The 25924-nt window shown below is 41.6% G+C and overlaps 1 protein-coding gene across 26 annotated transcripts in view; it reads left to right on the top strand.

The window, feature by feature from the left end:
* The first annotated feature begins 1831 nt into the window (after nucleotides 1–1831).
* ZNF169 (zinc finger protein 169) overlaps nucleotides 1832–25924 on the top strand; it is a 60729-nt gene continuing 36636 nt past the window's right edge. For 5 of the 26 annotated variants that reach the window (XM_082694210.1, XM_082694202.1, XM_082694216.1 and 2 more), the window contains exons 1-2: nucleotides 1839–1991; nucleotides 20927–21013. Coding sequence is in view for 10 of the 26 variants with exons in the window: in XM_082694223.1 (XP_082550349.1) it covers nucleotides 20981–21013 (33 nt within the window). In the remaining 16 variants the exon portion in view is untranslated. Of the gene's footprint in view, nucleotides 1992–19984; nucleotides 20125–20926; nucleotides 21014–25924 lie in introns of those variants that run through there. The other 21 variants (XM_082694203.1, XM_082694205.1, XM_082694214.1 and 18 more) reach the window with 11 other exon arrangements.

Here is a 25924-nt window from a genome sequence, read left to right as displayed (position 1 = left end):
TTGTTTTAAAGATTTTATTTATTTATTTGACGGACAAAGATCACAAGCAGGCAGAGAGGCAGGCAGAGAGAGAGAGAGAGAGGGAAGCAGGCTCCCTGCTGAGCTGAGAGCCCGATGCGGGGCTCGATCCCAGGACCCTGAGATCATGACCCGAGCCGAAGGCAGCAGCCCAACCCACTGAGCCACCCAGGCGCCTCATGGACTTTGAGTTTTAGAACAGCCCCTGCCAAGGCCTCTTTTCTTCCTTAAAAGAGCTTCCTCTCATTTGTTCCTGGACTTGATGGTTTTGCTAAAACCTGCTAGTATGGGACTGCAATTCTTCATTTCTCGGTGAACCCGTTTTTGCTGTTAATATGACTGGCAGTGAGTGGTGTGATGTGATGTGGTGTGATGTGATGTGATGTGATGTGGTGTGATGTGATGTGGTGTGGTGTGATGTGATGTGGTGTGATGTGATGTGATGTGATGTGGTGTGATGTGATGTGATGTGATGTGGTGTGATGTGATGTGGTGTGGTGTGATGTGGTGTGGTGTGGTGTGATGTGATGTGGTGTGGTGTGATGTGATGTGATGTGGTGTGATGTGGTGTGATGTGGTGTGATGTGGTGTGGTGTGGTGTGGTGTGATGTGGTGTGGTGTGGTGTGATGTGATGTGATGTGGTGTGATGTGATGTGGTGTGGTGTGATGTGATGTGGTGTGATGTGATGTGATGTGATGTGGTGTGATGTGATGTGATGTGGTGTGATGTGATGTGGTGTGGTGTGATGTGATGTGATGTGGTGTGATGTGATGTGGTGTGGTGTGATGTGATGTGGTGTGATGTGATGTGATGTGATGTGGTGTGATGTGATGTGATGTGATGTGGTGTGATGTGATGTGGTGTGGTGTGATGTGATGTGATGTGGTGTGGTGTGATGTGGTGTGATGTGATGTGATGTGATGTGATGTGGTGTGGTGTGATGTGGTGTGATGTGGTGTGGTGTGGTGTGGTGTGATGTGATGTGGTGTGATGTGGTGTGATGTGGTGTGATGTGGTGTGATGTGGTGTGGTGTGATGTGATGTGGTGTGATGTGGTGTGGTGTGATGTGGTGTGATGTGATGTGGTGTGGTGTGGTGTGATGTGATGTGGTGTGATGTGATGTGGTGTGATGTGGTGTGATGTGGTGTGGTGTGATGTGGTGTGATGTGATGTGGTGTGATGTGGTGTGGTGTGATGTGATGTGGTGTGATGTGATGTGGTGTGGTGTGGTGTGATGTGGTGGTGTGTGATGACCAGGAGGCTCCGCCCACAGCCTGCAGCCCCGCGCCGGGCTCGAACTCTCGGGCTGAGATCCAGACTGAGCCGAACTCCAGAGTCCCCCCCCCTAACTGAGCCGCCCAAGTGCCCCCTGGCAGTTTTATTTTGAAAGTTAACAAGTTTTTCCTCTAATTATTTTTTTTTTATGAGCTTCAGTATCTTCTTAAAAAGAACAATGCCAGTACGTTTGGCATTGTTTATTTTTTAGGAAGTTCGTTCAGTTTGCAGTGATTTAAGGGTAAGCGCGGCTCAATCTGCAGGCTGGAGGACAATCACACATCCAGGTCGGCATTTCTTTATTATTAAGCAAGAAACACAAGGGCCCTAGAAATTAAAAGGATGCTCTGCTCACCGAGCCACCCTTCTCTTGTACGGGAAAGTCTGATTTTACTGCCCGATTCTTCACCATTTCCGCGAAAGCCTCAATCAGTCCCTGGAATTGAGGCGCGCAGGGAGTGGCGCGGGCGGCTGCCACACGGGGTCGCCCGCGGCCCAGGCGCGTCGTGAGGCGTCAGCGCAGGCGCGCTGTGCTCCGAGGCACTGCGGGGATCGAAGCTCCTCGCCCGGGGCACTGTGGGTCCGGCGGGCCCGCGCCGCGGGGCAGTCTGGGTAGGGCCGTCGCGTGCCGGCCGGCGTCCTGGCCCGTGGCGGCCGTCCTGAAGCGCTGGCGGTAAGCGAGTCAGCCGCGGGAGGTGCGGAGCGCCGCGGGAGGGCGGGCGGCCCCCTGGGGGCGGCTGCGGGCGGGAGCTCGGGCGCGCGCAGTCCGCGGGTCTGAGTCCCGGTCCGGTCCCGGAGGGGCGCGCGGGCGGCGGGCGCGTGGGGCGGCGCAGCGCACCGCGGTGATGCCCGTGGCCTTTGGCCCCCTGCGCCCAGGTCTTGGCGGGGAAGATCGGCCTGGGGCGCACGCCCCGCTTTGCCTCGGTGTTGGCGGCAGCGGGGGCAAGAGACTCGCGTCAGCGGCCTCGGCCCCGGACCCCTGAGGGCGCCGGAAGGGTCCCGCGGGGTCCGGGCCGCGGGCGGCGGGCTGCGCCCCGCTGTCGTCTGCGGCCCCTCGGGCAGGCTGGGGCGGCGCAAGTGGACGGGGGTCCGGCGGCCACGGCACTCTCCCGCAGCCCCTGGCGCGGCTCGCCCCCGGGATTACTGGACGTGGGAGAAGCAATGGAGGTTCCGACCTGCGTACCTAAGTTCTTAGTTTTAACTTTCGTCCAGAAAATGAAACCCAAGCGTGCCCCGAAGTCGCTGTGAAGCTCATGGGTTCATGGCTCAGATCAGCGGCTCGAGAGCCCTGTCCTTTCTCCGTCAGTCTGCAGCCCCGAGTGTGCGCCTCTTTGGGCAGTGCCTCCGTCCGGGGGCTGTGCCACGCTGGCCATTGGAGCCCCCCCCATCCCGCCCAGAACCCCCCAGCTGTCCCGTGGGGAGAGTTCAGATCCAGGGCGGCCTCTTTTTCACCGACTCATCCTGAGCAAGGCCGGAACCTCCCGGAGCTGCTGTGAGTGTGCAAAGAGTCAAAACGTGTGTCTGACGCGTGCCGGGTGATTGATAACGTTCACGTGCGTTTTTACTGAGCCCCATGCGCATGGAGCGGATCAGTATGCGGCGGCTCAGCCTGAGCTCGGAGCGGGTCTGCGCTAAAACCCGCCCCCCCTCTCCCCGAGCCCGTCCGTCCCTTCCCTGCCTGCTGCTGATGCTTCTGGAAAGTGGACCCGCCGCGGGCTTGGCAGTTTAGCCTGTCTCCGGGCGGGGAGAGCCTCCTGTCGTGGGGACCGCGTCGGGTGTGCCCAGGCGGGCCCAGGAGCGATCCGCGCTCCCCCACCACGTCGGGGGTAATTAATTGCCTGTTAGGGAGGGGAGAATTCCTGGGGGCCTGGCGGTCCATCTCAGCGGGTGCCACTAACTTGTGTTCGTGTGTGTAATACTCCCCGCGGGGCTCAGTGCTGCAGGCGGGTTCCCAAGCAGCCTGGCCTACGCTGGACGCATTGCTGGGGCACGAGTCTCTGCCTTCATTCAGGAGCTTTTCAGCGTCTCCATACATTCCCTCTGCTGTATGCTCAGGGCCTTGGCAGTGCTAGCAAAACAGAGACGGGGAGAAAGGCTGTTTTGAGAACAGTAGTCTTGTATTGGCCGCATTTTTATTTCCTCGGCCACCTTGCACATTAGGTGGGAGAATTTTCATTGTGTAGAACGGTAAATGGGGCAGTAGAGGATTAAATAACTTTTACCTTGGAGGTAGCTGTTCTTCACTTCCAAAGTTAACGTTTAAAAAGAGGTGCTCTATTTTTAAAGATTTTATTTTTATTTTTATTTATTTGACAGAACACAAGTAGGTGGAGAGGCAGGCAGAGAGAGAGGAGGAAGCAGGCTCCCTGCTGAGCAGAGAGCCCGATGCGGGACTCGATCCCAGAACCCTGAGATCATGACCTGAGCCGAAGGCAGCGGCTTAACCCACTGAGCCACCCAGGTGCCTGAGGTGCTCTATTTTTAAAGACTGTCTCATACCTCTAATGCTGATTAAAAAACATTCATTCATTTTCTTCTGATCCTGGTTCTCCGCCCCTGTGGACATTAACAGGAATCAGGCCACCCCATGTTTGCAGTCCACATATTCCCAGCCTTTTAAAGTTTCATCTACTTTCCTTATTTTTTTGGAGTGTGAAGGGAGATGGAATTATTAAATTTAAAATTTATTATGGAAATTTTACAAACAGCCCAATGTAGCAAGAATATTGAAAGAGCATCCCTGCACCCCTCATTGGCTTCAGCAGTTGTCGCCATTCTGCTCTTCTTCTTCCTTTTTGGTTTTCTCTGATGAAGTATTTTGCACAAATCCCAGATATCATTTTAACTGTGAATACTTCAATATGCAACTCTTATAAATAAGGAGTTTTATAAAAATTTACTAAAGTGTGGGACGCCTGGGTGGCTCAGTGGGTTAAGCCGCTGCCTTCGGCTCAGGTCATGATCTCAGGGTCCTGGGATCAAGTCCCATATCGGGCTCTCTGCTCAGCAGGAAGCCTGCTTCCCTCTCTCTCTGCCTGCCTCTCCATCTACTTGTGATCTCTCTCTGTCAAATAAATAAATAAAATCTTAAAAAAAAATTTACTAAAGTGTAACTAACAGTTTTATTACTTTGTGTACAACATATTCACTCAACAACTCAATGCATTACTCATGCTCACCATGATAAGCGTTGTTATTATCTATCATTATAGAATGTTATTACAGTATTACTGACTATTCCTTATGCTGTACTTTTCAGCTCTGTGACTTATTCATTTTATAACTGGAAGTTTGTACCTCTTAATCCCCTTTTTCTCTTTTGCCCATATCCCCACCACCTCCCTTCTGGCAACCACCATTTTGTTCTGTTTATGAGTCTGTTTTTTGTGTTTTGGTTTGTTTGTTTTGTTTGTTCTTCATCCATTCATCTATTGATGGACACTCAAGTTATTTCCATGTCTTGGCTATTGTAGATAAAGCTGTAATAAACATAGGGATGCATGTATCTTTTTGAATTAGTGTTTTCATCTTCTTTGTGTAAATACCCAGTCATAAATTACTGGATCACATGGTAGGTTTATTTTTAAGTTTTCTAGAAAACTCCATACTGTTTTACACAGTCGTTGTACCAGTGTATCTACTTATATTCCCACCAACAGTGTGTGAAGTTTCATTTTTCATCATATCTTTGACAACCCTTGTTATTTCTTGTCTTTTTAATACTAGCCATTCTGAATGGTGTGAGGTGATATTTCATTGTAGTTTTAATATGCATTTCCCTGATGAGTGATGTTGAGCATCTTTTCATGTGTCTGTTGGCCATCTGTATTCTTTGGAATAAGGTCAGTTCAGGTCCTCTTCCAGTTAAATGTTTTTTGGTGTTGAGTTGTATAAGTTCTTTATGTATTTTGGATATTAGCCACTTATTGGATATATCATTTGCAAATTTCTTCTCCCCATTCAGTAAAAGTTGTCTTTTTGTTTTGTTGATGGTTTCCTTTACTGTGCAGAAGCTTTTTATTTTAATGTGGTCCAAATAGTTTGTTATTGCTTTTGTTTTTCTTGCCTGAGGAGGCATATTTATTTATTTTAAGATTTTGTTAGAGAAAGAGAGTGAGAGAGAGCATGTGCGTGTGCACACAACCAGGGAAGAGTGGTAGGCAGAGGGAGAAGAAGGGTCACTGCTGAGCAAAGAGCCCAAGGTGGGACTTGATCCCAGGATCCTGGGATCATGACCTGTGCCAAAGGCAGATGCTTAATCGACTGAGCCACTCAGTCCTCCCTGAGGAGGCATATTTAGGAAAATACTGACAGCTGATGTCAAAAGAAATTACTGACTCTGTTTTCAGTATAGTACAGCATAAAGAATATGAAAATATGTACAGCATAGGAATTTTATGGCTTCAAGTTTCACATTTAGGTGTTTAATCCATTTTGAGGGCCTTTCTCTTTTTAAAATTTCAATACAATTAACATCAGTGTTATACTAGTTTCAGGTGTATATATAGTGGTTCAGCAATTCTCGGTGTTATTCAGTGCTTATCAGGATAAATGTATTGTTAATCCTCTTCACCTGTTTAACCCATCTCCCTATCCGCTTCTCTGGTAATCATCAGTTTGTTCTCTATAGTTAAGAGTTTGCCTTTTGGTCTCTTTTTTCATTTGTTTGTTTGTTTCTTAAATACCACATACAAGTGAAATCCTACGGTATAAGTCTTTTTCTGACTGGCTTATTTCACTTAGCAGTATACCCTTTAGATCCATTCATGTTGTAAATGACAATATTTCATTCTTCTTTATGGTTGAGTAATTCCATGTGTGTGTGTGTCACATCTTCTTTATTCATCTATTCATCTGTCATTGGATAATTAGGTTGCTTCCACATTTTTGCTTTTGTAAGTAATGCTGCAGTAAACATAGGTGTACATATATCTGTTTAAATTATTGTTTTCATATTCTTTGGGTAAATACCCAATAGTGAAATTACTGCATCATCTGTTCTGTTTTCATTTTATTTCTTTGAGGGATCTCCATATTGTTTCCCACAGTGGCTGCACCAGTTTGCGTTCCCACTAACAGTACAAGAGGGTTCCCTTTTTCTCCACATCCTCCTCAGTACTTGTTGTTTCCTGTATTTTTTGTGTTAGCCATTCTGACAGGTGTGAGGTGGTATTTTGCTGTTGTTGTTTTTGTTTTTAATATTTTATTTATTTACTTGACACACAGAGAAAGAGAGATCAGAAGTAGGCAGGCAGAGAGAAAGGGGGAAGCAGGCTCCCTCCTCAGCGGGGAGCCAGATGTGGGGCTTGATCCCAGGTCCCTGAGGTCATGACCCGAGCTGAATGCGGAGGCTTAACCCACTGAGCCACCCAGGCGGCTCTCATTGTGGTTTTGATTTGCATTTCCCTGATGATCCGTGATGTTGAGCATCTTTTCATGTGTTGTCTTCTTTGGAGAAATGTCTGGTCTTGTCTTCTATTCGTAATTGGATTATTTGAGAGGTTTTTGGTAGTGTTGTATAAGTTATATATTTTACCTACTAACCCTTCATTGCCTGTGTCACTTGCCAATATATATTTCCATGCAGTGGATTGTCTTTTAGGTTTGTTGGTTGTTTTCTTTGCTGTGCAGAGCTTTTTATTTTGATATAGTCCTAATAGTTTATTTCTGCTTTTGTTTCCTTTGCCTTAGGAGACGGGATCTAGAAAAATGTTGCTATTGCTGATGTCAGAGAAATTACTGCCTGTGCTCTTTTAACAGGATTTTTTTTTTGGTTTCAGGTCTCGTATTTAGGTTCTTAATCCATTTTGAGTTTATTTTTTTGTGTATGGTGGAAGAAGTCATCCTGTTTCATTCTTTCATATGTAGCTGTTGTCTTCCCAGCACCGTTTGTTGAAGAGACTTTTTCCCATTGGATATTATTTCCTGCTTTGTCGAAGATTAATTGACCATCAGTCATGGGTTTATTTTTGTGTGTTCTTTTCTGCTGTTCAGATCTATGTGTCTGCCTTTTGTGCCAGTACAGTGCTATTTATTTATTTATTTATTTGACAGAGAGAGAGAGAGAGAGAGATATCACAAGTAGGTGAAGAGGCAGGTAGAGAGAGAGGAGGAAGCCGGCTCCCTGCTGAGTAGAGAGCCCGATGTGGGGCTCGATCCCAGGACCTTGGGATCATGACCTGAGCCACCCAGGCACCCCTACTGTGCTGTTCTGATTATTACAGCTTTGTAGTAGGCTATTGGTGTTTTTGTAGGGATTGCATTAAATCTGTAAATTCCTTTGGGTAGTGTGGACATTTTAACAATAATTATTCTTCTGAACAATGAGCATGGAATATCTTCCCATTTTTTTGCATCATCTCCAGTTTCTTTCATTAGTGTTTTATGGTTTTCGAAGAACAGGTGTTTTACCTCCTTGGTTTAGTTTATTCCTTGGTTTTATTAATTTTTAGGCAATTGTAAATGGGATTATTTTCTTAATTTCTGTTTCTGCTACTTTGTTATTAGCGTGTAGAAATGCAATGGATTTCTGTATATTGATTTTATATCCTGTGACCATACTGCATTCATTTATCAGTACTATAAGTTTTTTGTTTTTTGTTTTGTTGTTTTAGTGGAGTCTTTAGGGTTTTCTTTATATAGCCTCATGTCATCTGCAAGTTGTGCAAGTTTTACGTCTTCCTTACCAATTTGGGTGCCTATTATTTCTTGTCTGGTGGCTAGGACTTCCAGTATCATGTTGAATAAAAGTGATGAGGATGATCATTCATATTTTTGATCTTAGGGGGAAAGCTTTCAGTTTTTCACCATTAAGTATGATGTTAGCTGTGGGTTTTTCATATATGGCTTTTATTATGTGGAGGTATGTTCCCTCTAAAACTGCATTGATCAAGGTTTTTTATCATGAATGGATGTCATTCTTTGTTAAATGCTTTATTTCCATCTATTGAAATGAACATGGTTTTTGTGCTTTCTCTTATTGATGGGATATATTATGTTGAATGATTTGCAAATACTGAACCATCTTTGCAGCCCAGGAATAAATCCCACTTCATTGTTGTGAATGATTTTTATAATGTATTGTTGGATTTGGTTTGCTAATAGATTTTTTACAAAGCAGCAGAAATCATGACTGATGATCTGGTATGATAATAGATGCTGTCTAAGAGCCCAGAAAAAGACCCATATAAATATAGTTAACTGATTTTTGTCAAAGAAACAAAGACAGCACAATGAAGCAAATACTGTATTTTATTGAGGGTTTTTGCATCTATGTTCATTAGAAATACTGGTAGTCCCCCCCCCCTTTTTTGTGGTGTCTTTATCTGGTTTTGGTATCAGGGTAATCTTGCACTCATAAATGAATTTGGAAGCTTCCTTCCTCTATTATTTTTTGGAATAGTTTGAGAAGAATACTCTCCTTTATTATTTTATTTTTTTTCATATATGAGCTATTTATTGGGTAGAAAATCCGAAAGAGTTGACAAAAGCACTTATGAAAATCATAATTTAGCAAATTTGCAAGACAAAATTTTAATATACAAAATGCAACCCTGCCCTATGCCATCAGTGAACAGTGTGTAATATGAAATGGAAAACACAATATCATTTACATTAGCCCAATGGAAAAAAAAGAAAAAGGAAAATTGTTAGGTACAAATGTAATAAGATATATACCAGATCTTCTACATAAAATGCTAAAAAATTCAAATGAATACTGTTATAACCAAATAAATGATTTGGATGTTACTTACATACTCATGGATAGAAAAACTTAATGTTGTGAAGATGTTGGTTCTACTTATTTCAACTTAGAGATTTAATGAAATGCCAATCAAAATGCCACCAAGTTATTTTGTGGATGCCAACAAAGTGATTATAAAACTTATGTGGGAGAAAAAAGACCTAGATAGCCAACACTATATTGAAAAGGAGGAAAGTTGAAAGATGGATGATCTCCAAATTCAAGATTTTTTACAAAGCTGCAGAAATCATGACTGATGGTCTGGTGTGACAGTAGATGCTGTCTAAGAGCCCAGAAAAAGACCCGTATAAATATAGTTAACTGATTTTTGTCAAAGAAACAAAGACCGCACAATGAAGCAAATACTGTATTTTTTTTCTTTCTTTCTTTTTTCTTTCTTTTTTTTTTTTTTTTTGGTGAGGATTTAAAAAAAATTTTATTGTGATATGTTAATCACCATAAAATACATCATTAGTTTTTGATATAGTGTTCCATGATTCATTGTTTACATACAGCACCCAGTACTCCATGCACTATGTGCCCTCCTTAATACCCGCCACTAGGTTCACCCATTTCCCCACTCCCTCCCCTCTAAAACTCTCAGTTTGTTTCTTGGAGTCTATAGTCTCTCATGGTTCATCTCCCCCTCTGATTTTCCCCCTTCACTTTTCCTTTCCTTCTCCTAATGTCCTCCATGTTATTCCTAATGTTCCACAAGTAAGTGAAACCATATGATAATTGACTCTCTCTGCTTGACTGACTTCACTTAGAATAATCTCCTTCAGTTTCATCCATGTTGATGCAAAAGCTGGGTATACATCCTTTCTGATGGCTGAGTAATATTCCATTGTGTATATGGACCACATCATCTTTATCCATTTGTCTGTTGAAGGGCATCCTCGGCTCTTTCCACGGTTTGGCTATTGTGGACATTGCCACTATGAATATTGGGGTACAGATGGCCCTTCTCACTGCATCTGTGTCTTTGGGGTATATACCCAGTGCAATTGCTGGATCAAGGGTAGCTCTAGTTTTAACTTTATGAGGAATCTCCACACTGTTTTCCAAAGTGGCTGCACCAACTTACATTCCCACCAACAGTGTAAGAGGGTTCTCCTTTCTGCACATCCTCTCCAACATTTGTTGTTTCTTCTTAATTTTGGCTGTTCTAACTGGTATAAGTGGGTATCTCAATGTGGGTTTTTTGTTTTTTTTTTTAAGATTTTATTTGACAGACAGAGATCACAAGTAGGCAGAGAGACAGGCAGAAAGAGAGGGGGAAGCAGGCTCCCTGCTGAGCAAAGAGCCCAATGCAGGGCTCCATCCCAGGACCCTGGGATCATGACCTGAGCCGAAGGCAGAGGCTTAACCCACTGAGCCACCTAGGTGCCCCCTCAATGTGGTTTTGATTTGAATTTCCCTGATGGCTAATGATAATGAACATTTTTTCATGTGTCTGTTAGCCATTTGTATGTCTTCACTGGAGAAGTGTCTGTTCATGTCTTCTCATTTTTTGACTTGATTATCTGTTTTGGGGGTGTTGAGTTTGAGAAGTTCTTTATAGATCTTGGATATGAGCCCTTTGTAGTGCCATTTGCGAATATCTTCTCCCATTCTGTGGGTTGCCTCTTTGTTGACTGTTTCCTTTGCTGTGCAAAAGCTTTTTATCTTGATGAAGTCCCAACAGTTCATTTTTGCTTTTGTTTCCCTTGTCTTTGGAGACGCATCTTGAAAGAGGTTGCTGTGGCTGATGTCAAAGAGGTTACTGCCTATTCTCTAGGATTTTGACGGATTCCTGTCTCACGAGGTCTTTTATCCATTTAGAGTTTATCTTTGTGTGTGGTGTAAAAGAGTGGTTGAATTTCATTTTTCTATACATATCTGTCCAATTTTCCCAGCATCATTTATTGAGGAGACTGTCTTTTTTTTACAGAGGATACTTTCTCTTGCTTTATTAAAGATTATTTGACCATAGAATTGAGGGTCCAAATCTGGGCTCTCTACTCTGTTCTGTTGGTCTGTGTGTCTGTTTTTGTGCCAATACCATCCTGTCTTGATGATCACAGCTTTGTAATATAGCTGGAAATCAGGCAATGTGATGCCCCTAGTTTTGTTTCTCTTTTTCAACATTTCTTTGGCAATTGAGGGTCTTTTCTGGTTCCATACATGTTAGGATTGTTTGTTCCAGCACTTTGAAAAATGCTGGTGGCATTTTGATCAGGATGGTGTTGAAAGTATAGATTGCACTGGGCAGCATAGGCATTTTATCAATGTTTATTCTTCCAATCCATGAGCATGGAATGCTTTTCCATCTTTATGTGTCTTCTTCAGTTTCTTTCACGAGTGTTCTGTAGTTTCTCTAGTATAGAACCTTTACCTCTTTGGTTAGGTTTATTCCAAGGTATCATGATTCTTGGTGCTAATGTAAGTGGAATCGGTTCTCTGATTTCCCTTTCTACAGTTTCATTGTTAATGTATAAGGATTTCTGTGCATTGTTTTTATATCCTGCCACATTACTGAATTGCTGTATAAGTTCTAGTAATTTGGGGGTGGAGTCTTGGGTTTTCCACATAATGTATCATGTCATCTGTGAAGAGAAAGAGTTTGACGACTTCTTTGCCAATCTGAATACCTTTTATTTCTTTTTGTTGTCTGATTGCTGTTGTATGACTTCCAGTGCTATATTGAACTATAGTGGCGAGAGTGGGCATCCTTGTCGTGTTCTTGATCTCAATGGGAGAAGGCTGATAGCCTTCCCCACTGAGAATGATATTTGTTGTGGGTTTTTCATAGACAGATTTTATGAAGTTGAGGAATGTTCCCTCTATCCCTATACTCTGAAGAGTTTTAATCAGAAAAACATGCTGTATTTTGTCAAACGCTTTTTCTCCATCAATTGAGAGGACCATATGGTTCTTCTCTGTTCTCTTATTGATTTGTTCTATCACATTTATTTGTGAAAGTTGAACCACACTTGCATCCCAGGGATAAACCCCATCTGGTCATGGTGGATAATCATTTTAATGTACTGTTGGATCCTGTTAGCTGGGATCTTGTTGAGAATCTTGGCATCCATATTCCTCAGGGAAATTGGTCTGAAATTATCCTTTTTGACCGGTTTGGGGGATCAGGGTAATGCTGGCTTCATAGAAAGAGTCTGGAAGTTTTCCTTCTGTTTCCATTTTTTGAAACAGCTTCAGGAGAAGAGGTATTATTTCTTCTTTGAATGTTTGATAGAATTCCCCCAGGGAATCCATCAGGTCCTGGACTCTTGTTTTTTGGGAGGCTTTTTTGTTTTTGTTTTTAAATCACTGCTTCAATCTCATTACTGGTTAATGGTCTTTTCAGGTTGCCAATTTCTTCCCGTTTCAGTCTTGGAAGTTTATAGGTTTCCAGGAATGCATCCATTTCTTCCAGTTTGCTTAACTTATTGCATACAGTTGTTGATAATAATTTCTAATTATTGTTTCTGTTCCTTTGGGTTTAGTCATGATCTCTCCCCTTTCATTCGTAATTTCATTAATTTGGGTCCTTTCTCTTTTCTTTTGGATTAGTCTGGCCAGTGGTTTATCAATATTATTAATTCTTTCAAAGAATTAGCTTCTAGTTTTGTTGATGCATTCTCCTGTACTCTGGTTTCTAACTCACTGATCTCTCCTCCCCTCTTAATTATGTCCCTTCTTGTGCATGGGGCTGACTTAATTTGTTGTTGATTCTCCAGTTCTTTAAGGTGTAAAGAGAGTTTGTGTATTCAGGAATTTTTTTTTTTTTTTTTTTTTTTTTTTTTTGGAGTGAGGCTTGAGGCTTGGATGGCTATGTATTTCCCCCATGGGACCACCTTTGCCATATTCCATAGGTTTTGGACTGATGTGTCTTCATCTCATTGGTTTCCACGAATTGTTCAAGTTCTTTGATTTCCTGGCTGACCCAAACATTCTTGAGCGGGATGGTCTTTAGCTTCCAAGTGTTTGAATTTCTTCCAAACTTTTTCTTGTGATTGAGTTTCAGTTTCAAAGCACTGTGGTCTGAGAATATTCAGGGAATAATCTGAATCTTTTGGTATTGGTGGAGACCAGATTTGTGACCCCGTATGTGGTCTATTCTGGAGAAAGTTCCATGTGCGCTTGAGAAGAATGACTATTCTATTGTTTTAGGGTGGAATGTTCTGTATATATTTATGAGGTCCATCGGGGTCCAATGTGTCATCCAAAGCTCTTGGGTTGTTTTTTTGTTGATTTTTTGCTTAGGTGATCTGTCTGTCCCTGAGAGTGGCATGTTAAGATCTCCTACAATTAACGTATTCTTATCAATGTGTTTCTTCTTATTTTGATGAACAGTTGGCTTATGTAGTTGGCTGCTTCCATGTTTGGGGCATAAATATTCACAACTGTTGGATCTTCTTGGTGGATAGACCCTTTAAGAATTATGTAGTGTCTTTCTATATCTCTGACTACAGTCTTTAGCTTAAAATCTAACTTGTCTGATACAAGAATTGCTATCCCAGCTTTCTTTTGAGGCCTGTTGGCATGAAAGATGGTTCTCCATTCCTTCACTTTCAGTCTGGATGTATCTTTAGGTTCAAAATGCATCTCTTGTAGATAGCATATGGATTGGTCCTGTTTTTTAATCCAGTCTCCAGTCCTGTGCTGGTTTATGGGGGCATTTAGGCAGTTCATGTTGAGAGTGATTATTGAAAGATATGTTTTTATTGTCATCATGTTGCTTGTGAAGTCCTTTTTTCTATAGATTGTCTCTGTAAATTTCTGTTCTTTATCACTCTTGGGGTTTTTCTTCTTGTATAGAACCCCCCTTAATATTTCTTGTAGTGTTGGCTTGGTGGTCTCATGATCTTTTAGTCTTTGCTGGTCTTGAAATCTCTATATCTCTCCTTGCCAGAGAATGTATTCTGAATGTCAGCCTTGCCAGATAAATTATTCTTGGCTGAATGTTCTTCTCATTGAGTCCCCTGTGTCTTGCCGGCCCTTTCTGGCTTGCCAGGTTTCTGTGGACAGGTCTGACATTATTCTGATGTTTCTCCCACTATCCATAAGAAATCTCTTCCCCCTAGCTTCCCTTAAGACATTTTCTCTGAATTTACGATTCATGAATTTCACAATCACATGTCTGGAGGTCTTTCTACCCTTGTTGATCTTGGGGGTGTCCTCTCTGCGTCGGGGACACGAACACTTGTTCCATTCCCCAGATTAGGGAAATTCGCATCTAGGATTTGCTCAACTATATTTTATAGTTCTGTCTCTCTTCACGCCTTCAGGGATCCCAATAATTCTGACATTGGAATGTTTGATAGCATCATTTCTCTGATTCTGTTCTCATGGCCTCTAAGCGGTTTGTTCCAGGCCTCTTCCTGATCCTTCTTTTCTATCAGTTTGTCTTCTAGATCATTAATTTGACCTTCTGCCTCATTTACCCTAGCTGTTAGAGTATTTAATTAGATTGGATCTATTGATAACATTTTTTAAGTTCTGCCAGATCAGCTCTCACTGTTGCCACTCGTCGTTTTCTCCAACCTAGCCGTTGTCTGGATAATTATTACCCTGAATTCTATTTCGGACATCTCGCTTATGTCCATATCCAATAGCTCTGTGGCAGAGGTCACAGTCTCTGAGTTTTTCCTATGTTGGGGTCCTCCTCTTAGTCATTCTTTTGAGGGATGGTTGAGGGAATATACAGAGTCCAAAGTATTGACCAGAATCCAAGCAAAATGTACCTGTTTATAGGGACTTTAGGGTTTCTGGCCTCTTGTTCTTTTAGCCTGTCTTCTGGAGGGAGGGGCCTGCCATGCTGTTAGGTAACCCTGTTAGGGCAGAATTGCCTTGCCTCCTGTGGTGGGGAATGGGCTCAGTGAAAACCAGTTTGGGGGTCGGGGGGCTCTTGTTCTCTGGTGGCTTTCCCTGGTGGGTTTCTGTGTCCCTTCCAAGAGTCAGAGCAGAAGTGACTGTGTCCAAACTTCTGTCTCAAACTGTTCTCCAGAAAGCCCTCCATGTCACACTGACTCCATTTTTGTCTGTGCTGCTAAAAACAGCAGCAGCCTGGGTTGTGTGCCCCACAGCGGCACTCCCATCTCTTTCTCTGGGTCCAGGCATATCTCTTCCCTTTGTGCTTTTAAAACCACCAGCCACTCCCAGGTCATATGCACACCCTGGCAGCTCCAGGTTTCAGCCTGGGGGGCACTGCCCTAAAGTTCTTTCCCAGTGGCTGCCAGTCTGAGTCTGTGCCCAGGCCCCCAGTGCAGGATCTTTTATGCTCCTGTGTTACTTCAGCTTCCCAGTGCAGGATCTTTTATGCTTCTGTGTTACTTCAGCTTCCCAGTGCCAGTGCTTATGGCAGCTCCCTCCCCCTTCCGTTTATCTTCCAATATCTGTCCACAGAATTGTGGCTCCCCATTTCATACCTCAGAACCTGCTGCCAGAGATACTCTGTTGGTATGGATCCTGATAGATCTTCTTACATCTCAGGCTGATTTCATGGGTGTTCAGAGTTGTCTGGCAGATATCCAGGTCAGTCGGTTGAAATAGGGCCCCCTACTCCTCCACCATGTTGTTATTGTTGTTTGAAAATCATACTCTCCTTTAAATGTTTGGTAGAATTCACCTGTGAAGCTGTCTGGTCCTGGACTTTTGTTGATTGGGAGGCTTTTATTAGTGATTAAATTTTTTCACTGATGGTAATCAGTCTGTTTAAATTTTCTATTTCTTCCTGCTTCAGTTTCAGTAAGCTATATGTTTGTTTGTTTGTTTCTTTCTTTCTTTCTTTTTTAAAGATTTTATTTTATTTCATAGACAGATTACAAGGAGAGAGGAAGGGAAGCAGGCTCCCCGCTGAGCAGAGAGCCCGATGTGGGGCTCGATCCCAAGACCCTGGGATCATGACCTGAGCCGAAGGCAGAGGCTTTAACCCACTGAGCCACCCAGGCACCCAAGCTATATGTTTCTAGGAATTTGTCTAGTTCTTCTGGGTTGTCCAGTTTGTTGGCAAATGATTTTTCATAATTTTGTATTTCTGTATTGTCAGTTGTGCTTTCTCTCCTCTCTCATTTCTGATTATGTTTGAGTCTGCTCATTTCTTTTTTGACCAGTCTTTTTATCAATTTTATTTTTTTCTCCCCAAAGGAACCAGATGCCGATTTCATTGATCTGTCCTATCGAGTTTTTATTTGGTTTGGTTTTGTAGCTTCTGTTTTATTTATTTCCGCTGTAATATTTATTATTTCTTTCCTTCTACTGGCTTTGGGTTTTGTTTGTTCTTTTTCTATCTCCTTTAGGTGTAAGGTTAAGTTATTCATTTGAGATTTTTCTTGTTTCTTGGGGTTGGCCTATACTGCTGTATAATTCCCTCTCAGAACCACCTTTGGGCCATTGTATTTTTCCCATTTGTTTTTTTACTTCCTCTTTGATTTCCTGGTGGACCTATTCATTATTTAGCAGCATGTTATTTAACTCACATATATTTATACTCTTTCCAGATTTTCTTCTTGTGGCTGATTTCTAGTTTCATAGCATTGTGGTCCTAAAAGATGCATGGTATGATTTTGATCTTCTTGAATTTGTTGCAAGTTGTTTTGTGGCCAAACATGTGATCTCTTTTAGAGACTGTTCTATGTGTACTTGTAAAGAATTTGTATTGTTTTAGGATGAAATGTTCTGAATATATCTGTTAGATCCATCAGGCCAAATGTGTCATTCAAAGCCACTGATTCCTTGTTGACTTCTGTTTGGTTGATCTATCTACCAAGGTGGGCTGTTAAGGTCCTGTACTACTATTACTATTATTTCCTTTATGTTTATCATTAGGTGTTTTATGTATTTGGGTGTTCCTGTATTGGGTCACAGATATTTATAATTGTTATATCTTTGTGTTGGATTGTTCCTTTTATGATTATATAGTGTCCTTTTTTGTATCTTGATATATAGTCTGTTTTACAGTCTATTTTGTCCAATTTATATATTGCTACTCTGGCTCTCTTATCACTTCCATTTGCATGATAAGTGCCTTTCCATCTCTTAACTTTCACTCTGCATGTGTCTTTGGGTCTGAAATGAGGCTCTTGTGGACAACATATAGATGGGTTTTGCTTTTTTATCCATAATGCCACCATGGGTCTTTTTTAAAAAAATATTTTATTTATTTACTTGAGAGGCAGAGAGAAACCATGAAAGAGAGAGAGCATGAGAGAAGAGAAGTCAGGGGGAGAAGCAGACTTCTGGTGAGCAGGGAGCCCGATGTGGGACTCGATCCCGGGACTCCAGGATCATGACCCGAGCCGAAGACAGTTGCTTAACCAACTGAGCCACCCAGGCGCCCCTACCAGGTGTCTTTTGATTGTTACATTTGGTCCATTTACCTTCAAGGTGTTTAGTACTATGTATGTGTTTATTACTGTTTTGTTACTTCTTTTCCAGTTGTTTTTGTAGTTCTTGTCTGTTCCTTTTTTCTTTTTGTCTCTTACAGTTTGCTGGCTTTCTTTAGAGATAAACTTGGATTACTCTGTTTTTTTGCTTATCTGTTATTGGCTCTTCATTTGTGATTACCATTAGGTTATATATATAATATATTATATATATAGCAGTTTTATTATGTTGATGGTCACTTAAGTTTGAACTGATTCTTTTTTCCTCTCCCTGCCATGTTTTAGATGTATGGTGACATACTTTACATCTTTTTATTTTGTGAATTCCTTGACTAATCTTTTTTAAAGAATTTATTTTTTTTTGTTTGAGAGAGAGTGTATCACTGTGGGGAGGAGCAGAGGGAGAGGAACAGGCAGATTCTGCATTGAGTGCATAATCATAGTCATAATCTTCTGACCCTGAGATTATGAGCTTAGTCCAAATCAAGAGTTGGTCATTCAACTGAGTCACCCAGGCCCCTCTCCCTTGACTGATATTTATAAATATACCTAATTTTACTGCTTTTATGCTTCCTACTTTTCTCAATCATGCTTATGGTCTTTTGTTTCCACTCATAAAGCCCCCTTTAATGTTTCTTGTGGGGCCGGTTTAGTGGTCATGAATTTCTTTCACTTTTGTTTATCTGGTAAACTCTTTATTGCTTCTTTTATTCTGAATGATAGTCTTGCCAGATTGAATATTCTTAGTTGCACATTTTTTCCTTTTAGCACTTTGAACATATCATGTCACTGTCTCTGTCCTGCAGAATTTCTGCTGAAAAATCAGCTGATAGCCCGATGGGGTTTCCTTATGTGTAACTGTTTTTTTTTTCTTGATGCTTTTTTTTTTTAAAGGTTTTATTTATTTATTTGACAGACAGAGATCACAAGCAGGCAGAGAGGCAGGCAGAGAGAGAGGAGGAAGCAGGCTTCCTGCTGAGCAGAGAGCCCGATGTGGGGCTCGATCCCAGGATCCTGGGATCATGACTTGAGCTGAAGGCAGAGGCTTTAACCCACTGAGCCACCCAGGTGCCCCTCTCTTGATGCTTTTAAAATTCTCTCTTATTCACTTCTTTTTGCTATTTTAATTACTATGTGTTTTAGTGTGGATCTCCTTACGTTTATTTTGTGGGAGACTCTCTGTACCTCCTGGGTCTGGATTTCTTTCATCCCCCAGATTCAGGAAGTTCTCAGCCATTGTTTCTTCAAAGAAATTTTATGCTCCCTTTTCTCTTTGCTCTTCTGGGATCCCTATAATGCAAATGTTACTACTCTTGATGGTGTTCCTGAGTTTTCTAAGTCTGTTTTCACTTTTCATTACTATTTTTTCTTCTTCCTATTGAGCTTGCTTTCCATTCCTGTCCTCCAGGTCATTGATATATTCTTCTGCTTGTTCTAGTCTACTATTTATTCTCTCTGGTGTATTTTTAATTTTAGTTATTAAGTTCTTCATCTCTAATTAGTTCTTTTTTATGTTTTCTATGTCTTTGTCAAGGGTCTCACTGAAGTCCTCCACTCCTTTCTCAAGTTCAGTAACTTGATGACCATTACTTTAAATTCTTTCTGAGGCGTATTATCACTGCTTTGTTAGCTCTTTTGCTGTGATTTTGTTCTGTTCTTTCATGTGGGATATATTCCTCTGATTGTTCATTTTGTCTAATTCTGTGTCTGTTTCTGTGTGTTGGGAAAGTCAGCTATGTTTTCTGCTCTTTAAAGTCATGACCTTATCTCTTTTTTAAAGATTTTATTTGTTTGACAGAGAGAGAGAGAGAGAGCAAGAGAGAGCACACACAAGCAGGGGGAACAACAGAGGGAGAGGGAGAAGCAAGCTGTCCACTGAGCAGGGGGCCTAATGCAGGGCTCGATCCCAGGACACTGGGATCATGACCTGAGCTGGTCAGACACTGACTGAGGCACTGAGGTACCCCAGCAATTGATTTTTGTATATTAATCTTGTATCTGCAGCCTTGATTTACTCACTTGTTAGTGCCAGAAATTTATTGATTCTTTGGTATTTTCTAAATAATTAGGTCATTTGCAAAGTTATTATTGCTTCTTCTTACCCAACATATGTACCTTTTATTTCTTCTTTTGTCTTATATTAACTAGTACTTCAGGTGTGAAATTTGTAGGAGAGGTGAGAGGGGGACATCCTTGCTTTGTTCCTATTCTTCAGGGACAGCATCTGCTTTCTCAGCACTAAGCAGTGTATATGAGTGGTGGCTTTTCCACTTTTTTTTAAAGCCTACCCACAGTTACCTGCTGAGGCCATCAGCACAGCCTGTTCTTAACCTGTGCCTGAAAAAATTAATGTCACTTCTTTACTGGTCTCTGACATCCAAACAGTGTTCATATTTCCTGGATTGCTCAAAACTGCTAAAACACATTGCCTTTGGTTGCTGGGTCTCGAAAGTCCTTTCTATAAGAGCTCTCTCTCCTTTTATGCTGTTAACTTGTTGAAAGTTTCACATTTTGAAAAGATTACACACATGTCAATTCACCCCTCCAGTACTTCACCTTTTTTTTTTTTTTAAAGATTTTATTTATTTATTTGAGAGAGAGAGAAAGCACGAGAAGGGGGAAGACAGAAGGAGAAGCAGACTCCCTGCTCAACCCCAAGATTCCAGGATCATGACCTGAGCCAAAGGCAGTCGCTTAACCAACTGAGCCACCCAGGTGCACACTTCACTATTTCTTAATAATGACTTGTTTTCCCCATATGCTGAATATCATGATCACAGCTAACAGTGTTCACAATACAGTTCATTTTAAATTGTCCTTTGTGATCCCCAAAATGCTTTCGGTTCATTTGTGTGAAGCGTATAATCACATCTGAAGAATGATTATCTAGTCTTTTCATTAAGGAAAGTCTCCCCTCTTAATAATTTCTTTGTGACATTGGCTTGTTGAAGTCCTGGGCCATTTGCTGACTGCCCCTTCTTAAATCTCAAGTCGCATTTAAAATCTTGAGAACTCAATCTTGGACATATAAATGGGGGGGGAACAGCCAGAATGATGGCACCCACCCTGCCTAACTTACCCCCGGGTCTACATTCTTTGGAGACCTGTAGCACTCCTTCTGTTTGGATTTCCTGGGACTTGTCCTTTGGCTTTAGGGCAGATGTGGATGGTGAGTTTCTGTTTTCCCTATGATAAGTGATTTTGGCTGTCAGTGTGAGTGCTGTCCTATGGGTACTCTGAGGCCCTTTCCTTCTTAATAGAATCCCCACAGTGAGAAAAGTCTTATCTACCTGCAGGGGGCTGAAGGCTTCAATTCTCAACTGGGGGTTGGGACAGCCTATTGCTGATCTGGCTCTAGGATCTCCCCCCACCCTTTTCTGGATACTGGTTAAAAATGAGCAGCTCTGATGACCCCTGCAACCTGCCTTCCCTATCTTTACTCACCCCTGCTGAACTGGGAGGCTAATGGAAGGGTACTTCTCCCAAGCGCCCCTTCACCTCTGTTCTCTTTCCTCAGCTCTGCCTTGGAACTTGACTCTTCTCTAGGAAGAGCACTAAGCTGACCAGGAATATGGCCCCAGGGCTTCTGACAACGAGGGATGAGGTGAGTCCTGAAATTTTTTCCTAGCTCTTGCAGGATGGACTCATTGTCTTTGCTTGTTCTGGAGCTGCCCTGGTGGTGTTAGGTCGTATCTAGCCCTGATTTTGGAGGTGTGGCACATCTTACCCAGAGCCTTTTCTCAGACTCCTCTGTTCCATTCATGACTTAGGCATTCACCAAGTAGTGAACTGTAATCAACACAGTTAACATACAAATACAGGATATTCATGCTTATGTGCCCAGTGATTCCCAAAGCCTAAACAAGTGAAGGAAGGCTTTCAGGACAAAGCTCTTTGCAGAGCTGCCTGAGCTGCCCCTGATGGACTTGGCAAATGGAAGAACTTCCAGTGGGAGTGTGACAGGAAGTCTAGTGCATCTCAGAAACCAGATGACTGGCAGGCTGTCCCTGACCATTTGGAAAAATGGAGTAGCCAGTGGCCTTTGGTCACATCAGTTTTCTCTGTGTAGTGGTGAGGGTGTCTGCTTGTTACTTGGGGATACATTTAGTTTGGCTAGTCCTACACTTGGTTGATACATATTATCTATCTATCTATCTATAAATTATATATATATTTTTTTCTTTTTTTAAAAGATTTTGTTTATTTTACTTGAGAGGGAATGTGACCAAGAGAAAGCATAGAAGAAGGGAAGAAGCAGACTCTCTGCTGAGCAGAGAGCCCAACACGGGGCTTGTAGGCAGATGTTTAACCAAATGAGCCACCCAGGAGACCCTGTACTTTATATTTAAATGAGTTTTCCACACTTAAAAATTGGAAGATTATATCTGAAGGTCTGGATTGCCAGCTTCCCTGAGAACAGGTCATTCATCACTCTCCAGAATCCACACTCTTGGCAAATGACAAGTAGTTGAACTCAAACAGTGTCACTACAGTGTAGTCATACTCCCTTGCACCCCCTGGCCCCAAGGCCGAGGAGTCTAATTCACTCACTCATTACTGTTCTGCACTCTGAATACTTTGCCTTCACCTGCTCTGAGCCTGGATGGACAGTTCAGCCAGAATCTGGAAAGCTAGGCTGAAGGTTGTGGGCTTGAACTTAGAGTAAGCTGAATTTTGAAGGATTTTGAAATGGATCTCGCCATGTTGAAATCAAGGATTGGGAAATAAATAGTATAGTTGATCCCTTGAACTATAGTATAGTTGATCCTTGAACTATAGTTGAATAGTATAGTTGATCCTGGATTTGAACTGTGTAGGTTCATTTATATGTGGATTTTTTTCAGTAAATACAGTGCAGTAATATAAATGTATTTTTTCTTTCTCATAAGTTTCTTAATAACTTTTTTCTCTAGCTTACTTTATTTTATGAATATAGTATATAATACATATAACACAAAATGTATGCTCACTGTTTATGTTATTAGTGAGGCTTTCAGTTAATTGTAGGCGATTAGTTCAGTTTTGGGGGGAGTCAGAAGTTATACAGAATTTTGAATGTATGGTGGTTTGGCACCCCTCACCCTGTGTTGATCAAAGATCAGCTGTAACTGAATAAATACTATGTCTTAAAGGTTTTCTCTAAGATTAGGCAGTATGTGAAATTGGCATAATTGGATAAAATTAACATTTATTAACCACCTAAATAGATAGCAGATGAGATTCTTTTGTCTTGGTTTTATCAATTACACAAAGTACTGTCAGTTGTATTCAGTTTTTCATTGCCTTTTGTATCAGGTATAGAATTTTTTGCAAAAGATCTGAATTTAATCTTAAATACTTGGCTCATACAGTGAATAGTTGCCTATTACTGTACAAGTTAAAAATAAATGATTGGTTGTCAGAACCACTGAGAGCTGCTTGCCCCTCAGTTTTCAAATTTTTTTAAAAATTTTTTATAAACATATATTTTTATGCCCAGGGGTACAGGTCTGTGAATCGCCAGGTTTACACACTTCACAGCACTCACCAAAGCACATACCCTCCCCAATGTCCATAACCCCAACCCCCCTCCTCCCAGCAACCCTCAGTTTGTTTTGTGAGATTACGAGTCACTTATGGTTTGTCTCCCTCCCAATCCCATCTTGTTTCATTGGTTCTTCTCCTACCCCCTTAAGCCCCCATGTTGCATCACCACTTCCTCATATCAGGGAGATCATATGATAGTTGTCTTTCTCTGCTTGACTTATTTCGCTAAGCATGATACGCTCTAATTCCATCCATGCTGTCACAAATGGCAAGATTTCATTTTTTTTGATGGCTGCGTAGTATTCCTTTGTGTATATATACCACCTCTTCTTGATCCATTCATCTGTGGACGGACATCTAGGTTCTTTCCAGAGTTTGGCTATTGTAGACATTGCTGCTATAAACATTCGGATGCACGTGCCCCTTCGGATCACTACAGTTGTATCTTTAGGGTACATACCCAGTAGTGCAATTGCTGGGTCATAGGGTAGTTCTATTTTGCACATTTTTAGGAACCTCCATGCTGTTTTCCAGAGTGGTTGCACCAGCTTGCATTCCCACCAAGATTGTAGGAGGGTTCCCCTTTCTCCGCATCCTCGCCAGCATCTGTCATTTCCTGACTTGTTGATTTTAGCCATTCTGACTGGTGTGAGGTGATATCTCATTGTGGTTTTGATTTGTATTTCCCTGATGCCGAGTGATATGGAGCACTTTTTCATGTGTCTGTTGGCCATCTGGATGTCTTCTTTGCAGAAATGTCTGTTCATGTCCTCTGCCCATTTCTTGATTGGATTATTTGTTCTTTGGGTGTTGAGTTTGCCAAGTTTTTTATAGATTTTGGACACTAGTCCTTTATCTGATATGTCGTTTGCAAATATCTTCTCCCATTCTGTCAGTTGTCTTTTGGTTTTGTTAACTGTTTCCTTTGCCGTGCAAAAGCTTTTGATCTTGATGAAATCCCAATAGTTCATTTTTGCCCTTGCTTCCCTTGCCTTTGGCGATGTTCCTAGGAAGATGTTGCTGCGGCCGAGGTCGAAGAGGTTGATGCCTGTGTTCTCCTCAAAGATTTTGATGGATTCCTTTCTCACATTGAGGTCCGTCATCCATTTTGAGTCTATTTTCCTGTGTGGTGTAAGGAAATGGTCCAATTTTATTTTTCTGCATGTGGCTGTCCAATTTTCCCAACACCATTTATTGAAGAGGCTGTCTTTTTTCCATTGGACATTCTTTCCTGCTTTGTCGAAGATTAGTTGACCATAGATTTGAGGGTCTATTTCTGGGCTCTCTATTCTGTTCCATTGATCTATGTGTCTGTTTTTGTGCCAGTACCATGCTGTCTTGATGATGACAGCTTTGTAATAGAGCTTGAAGTCCGGAATTGTGATGCCACCAACTTTGGCTTTCTTTTTCAATATCCCTTTGGCTATTCGAGGTCTTTTCTGGTTCCATAGAAATTTTAGAATTATTTGTTCCATTTCTTTGAAAAAGATGGATGGTACTTTGATAGGAATTGCATTAAATGTGTAGATTGCTTTAGGTAGCATAGACATTTTCACAATATTTATTCTTCCAATCCAGGAGCATGGAACACTTTTCCATTTCTTTGTGTATTCCTCAATTTCTTTCATGAGTACTTTATAATTTTCTGAGTATAAATTCTGTGCCTCTTTGGTTAGGTTTATTCCTAGGTATCTTATGGTTTGGGGTGCAATTGTAAATGGGACTGACTCCTTATTTCTCTTTTTTCTGTCTTGTTGTTGGTGTAGAGAAATGCAACTGATTTCTGTGCATTGATTTTATATCCTGACACTTTACTGAATTCCTGTACAAGTTCTAGCAGTTTTGGAGTGGAGTCTTTTGGTTTTTCCACATATAGTATCATATCATCTGTGAAGAGAGATAATTTGACTTCTTCTTTGCCGATTTGGATGCCTTTAATTTCCTTTTGTTGTCTAATTGCTGAGGCTAGGACTTCTAGTACTATGTTGAATCGCAGTGGTGATAATGGACATCCCTGCTGTGTTCCTGACCTTAGCGGAAAAGCTTTCAGTTTTTCTCCATTGAGAATGATATTTGCGGTGGGTTTTTCATAGATGGCTTTGATGATATTGAGGTATGTGCCCTCTATCCCTACACTTTGAAGAGTTTTGATCAGGAAGGGATGCTGTACTTTGTCAAATGCTTTTTCAGCATCTATTGAGAGTATCATATGGTTCTTGTTCTTTCTTTTATTGATGTGTTGTATCACATTGACTGATTTGCGGATGTTGAACCAACCTTGCATCCCTGGAATAAATCCCACTTGGTCGTGGTGAATAATCCTTTGAATGTACTGTTGAATCCTATTGGCTAGTATTTTGGTGAGAATTTTCGCATTGTGTTCATCAAGGATATTGGTCTATAGCTCTCTTTTTTGATGGGATCCTTGTCTGGTTTTGGGATCAAGGTGATGCTGGCCTCATAAAATGAGTTTGGAAGTTTTCCTTCCATTTCTATTTTTTGGAACAGTTTCAGGAGAATAGGAATGAGTTCTTTAAATGTTTGGTAGAATTCCCCCGGGAAGCCGTTTGGCCCTGGGCTTTTGTTTTTTTTGGAGATTTTTAATGACTGTTTCAATCTCCTTACTGGTTATGGGTCTATTCAGGCTTTCTATTTCTTCCTGGTTCAGTTGTGGTAGTTGATATGTTTCTAGGAATGCATCCATTTCTTCCAGATTGTCAAATTTGTTGGCGTAGAGTTGCTCATAGTATGTTCTTATAATAGTTTGTATTTCTTTGGTGTTAGTTGTGATCTCTCCTCTTTCATTCATGATTTGATTTATTTGGGTCCTTTCTCTTTTCTTTTTGATAAGTCTGGCCAGGGGTTTATCAATTTTATTAATTCTTTCAAAGAACCAGTTCCTAGTTTCGTTGATTTGCTCTATTGTTTTTTTGGTTTCTATTTCATTGATATCTGCTCTGATCTTTATGATTTCTCTTCTCCTGTTGGG

The sequence above is a fragment of the Mustela nivalis genome (genome assembly GCF_964662115.1).
Source record: "Mustela nivalis genome assembly, chromosome: 13".
NCBI lineage: Eukaryota > Metazoa > Chordata > Mammalia > Carnivora > Mustelidae > Mustela > Mustela nivalis.
This window is presented reverse-complemented; position numbering and strand designations above follow the sequence as displayed.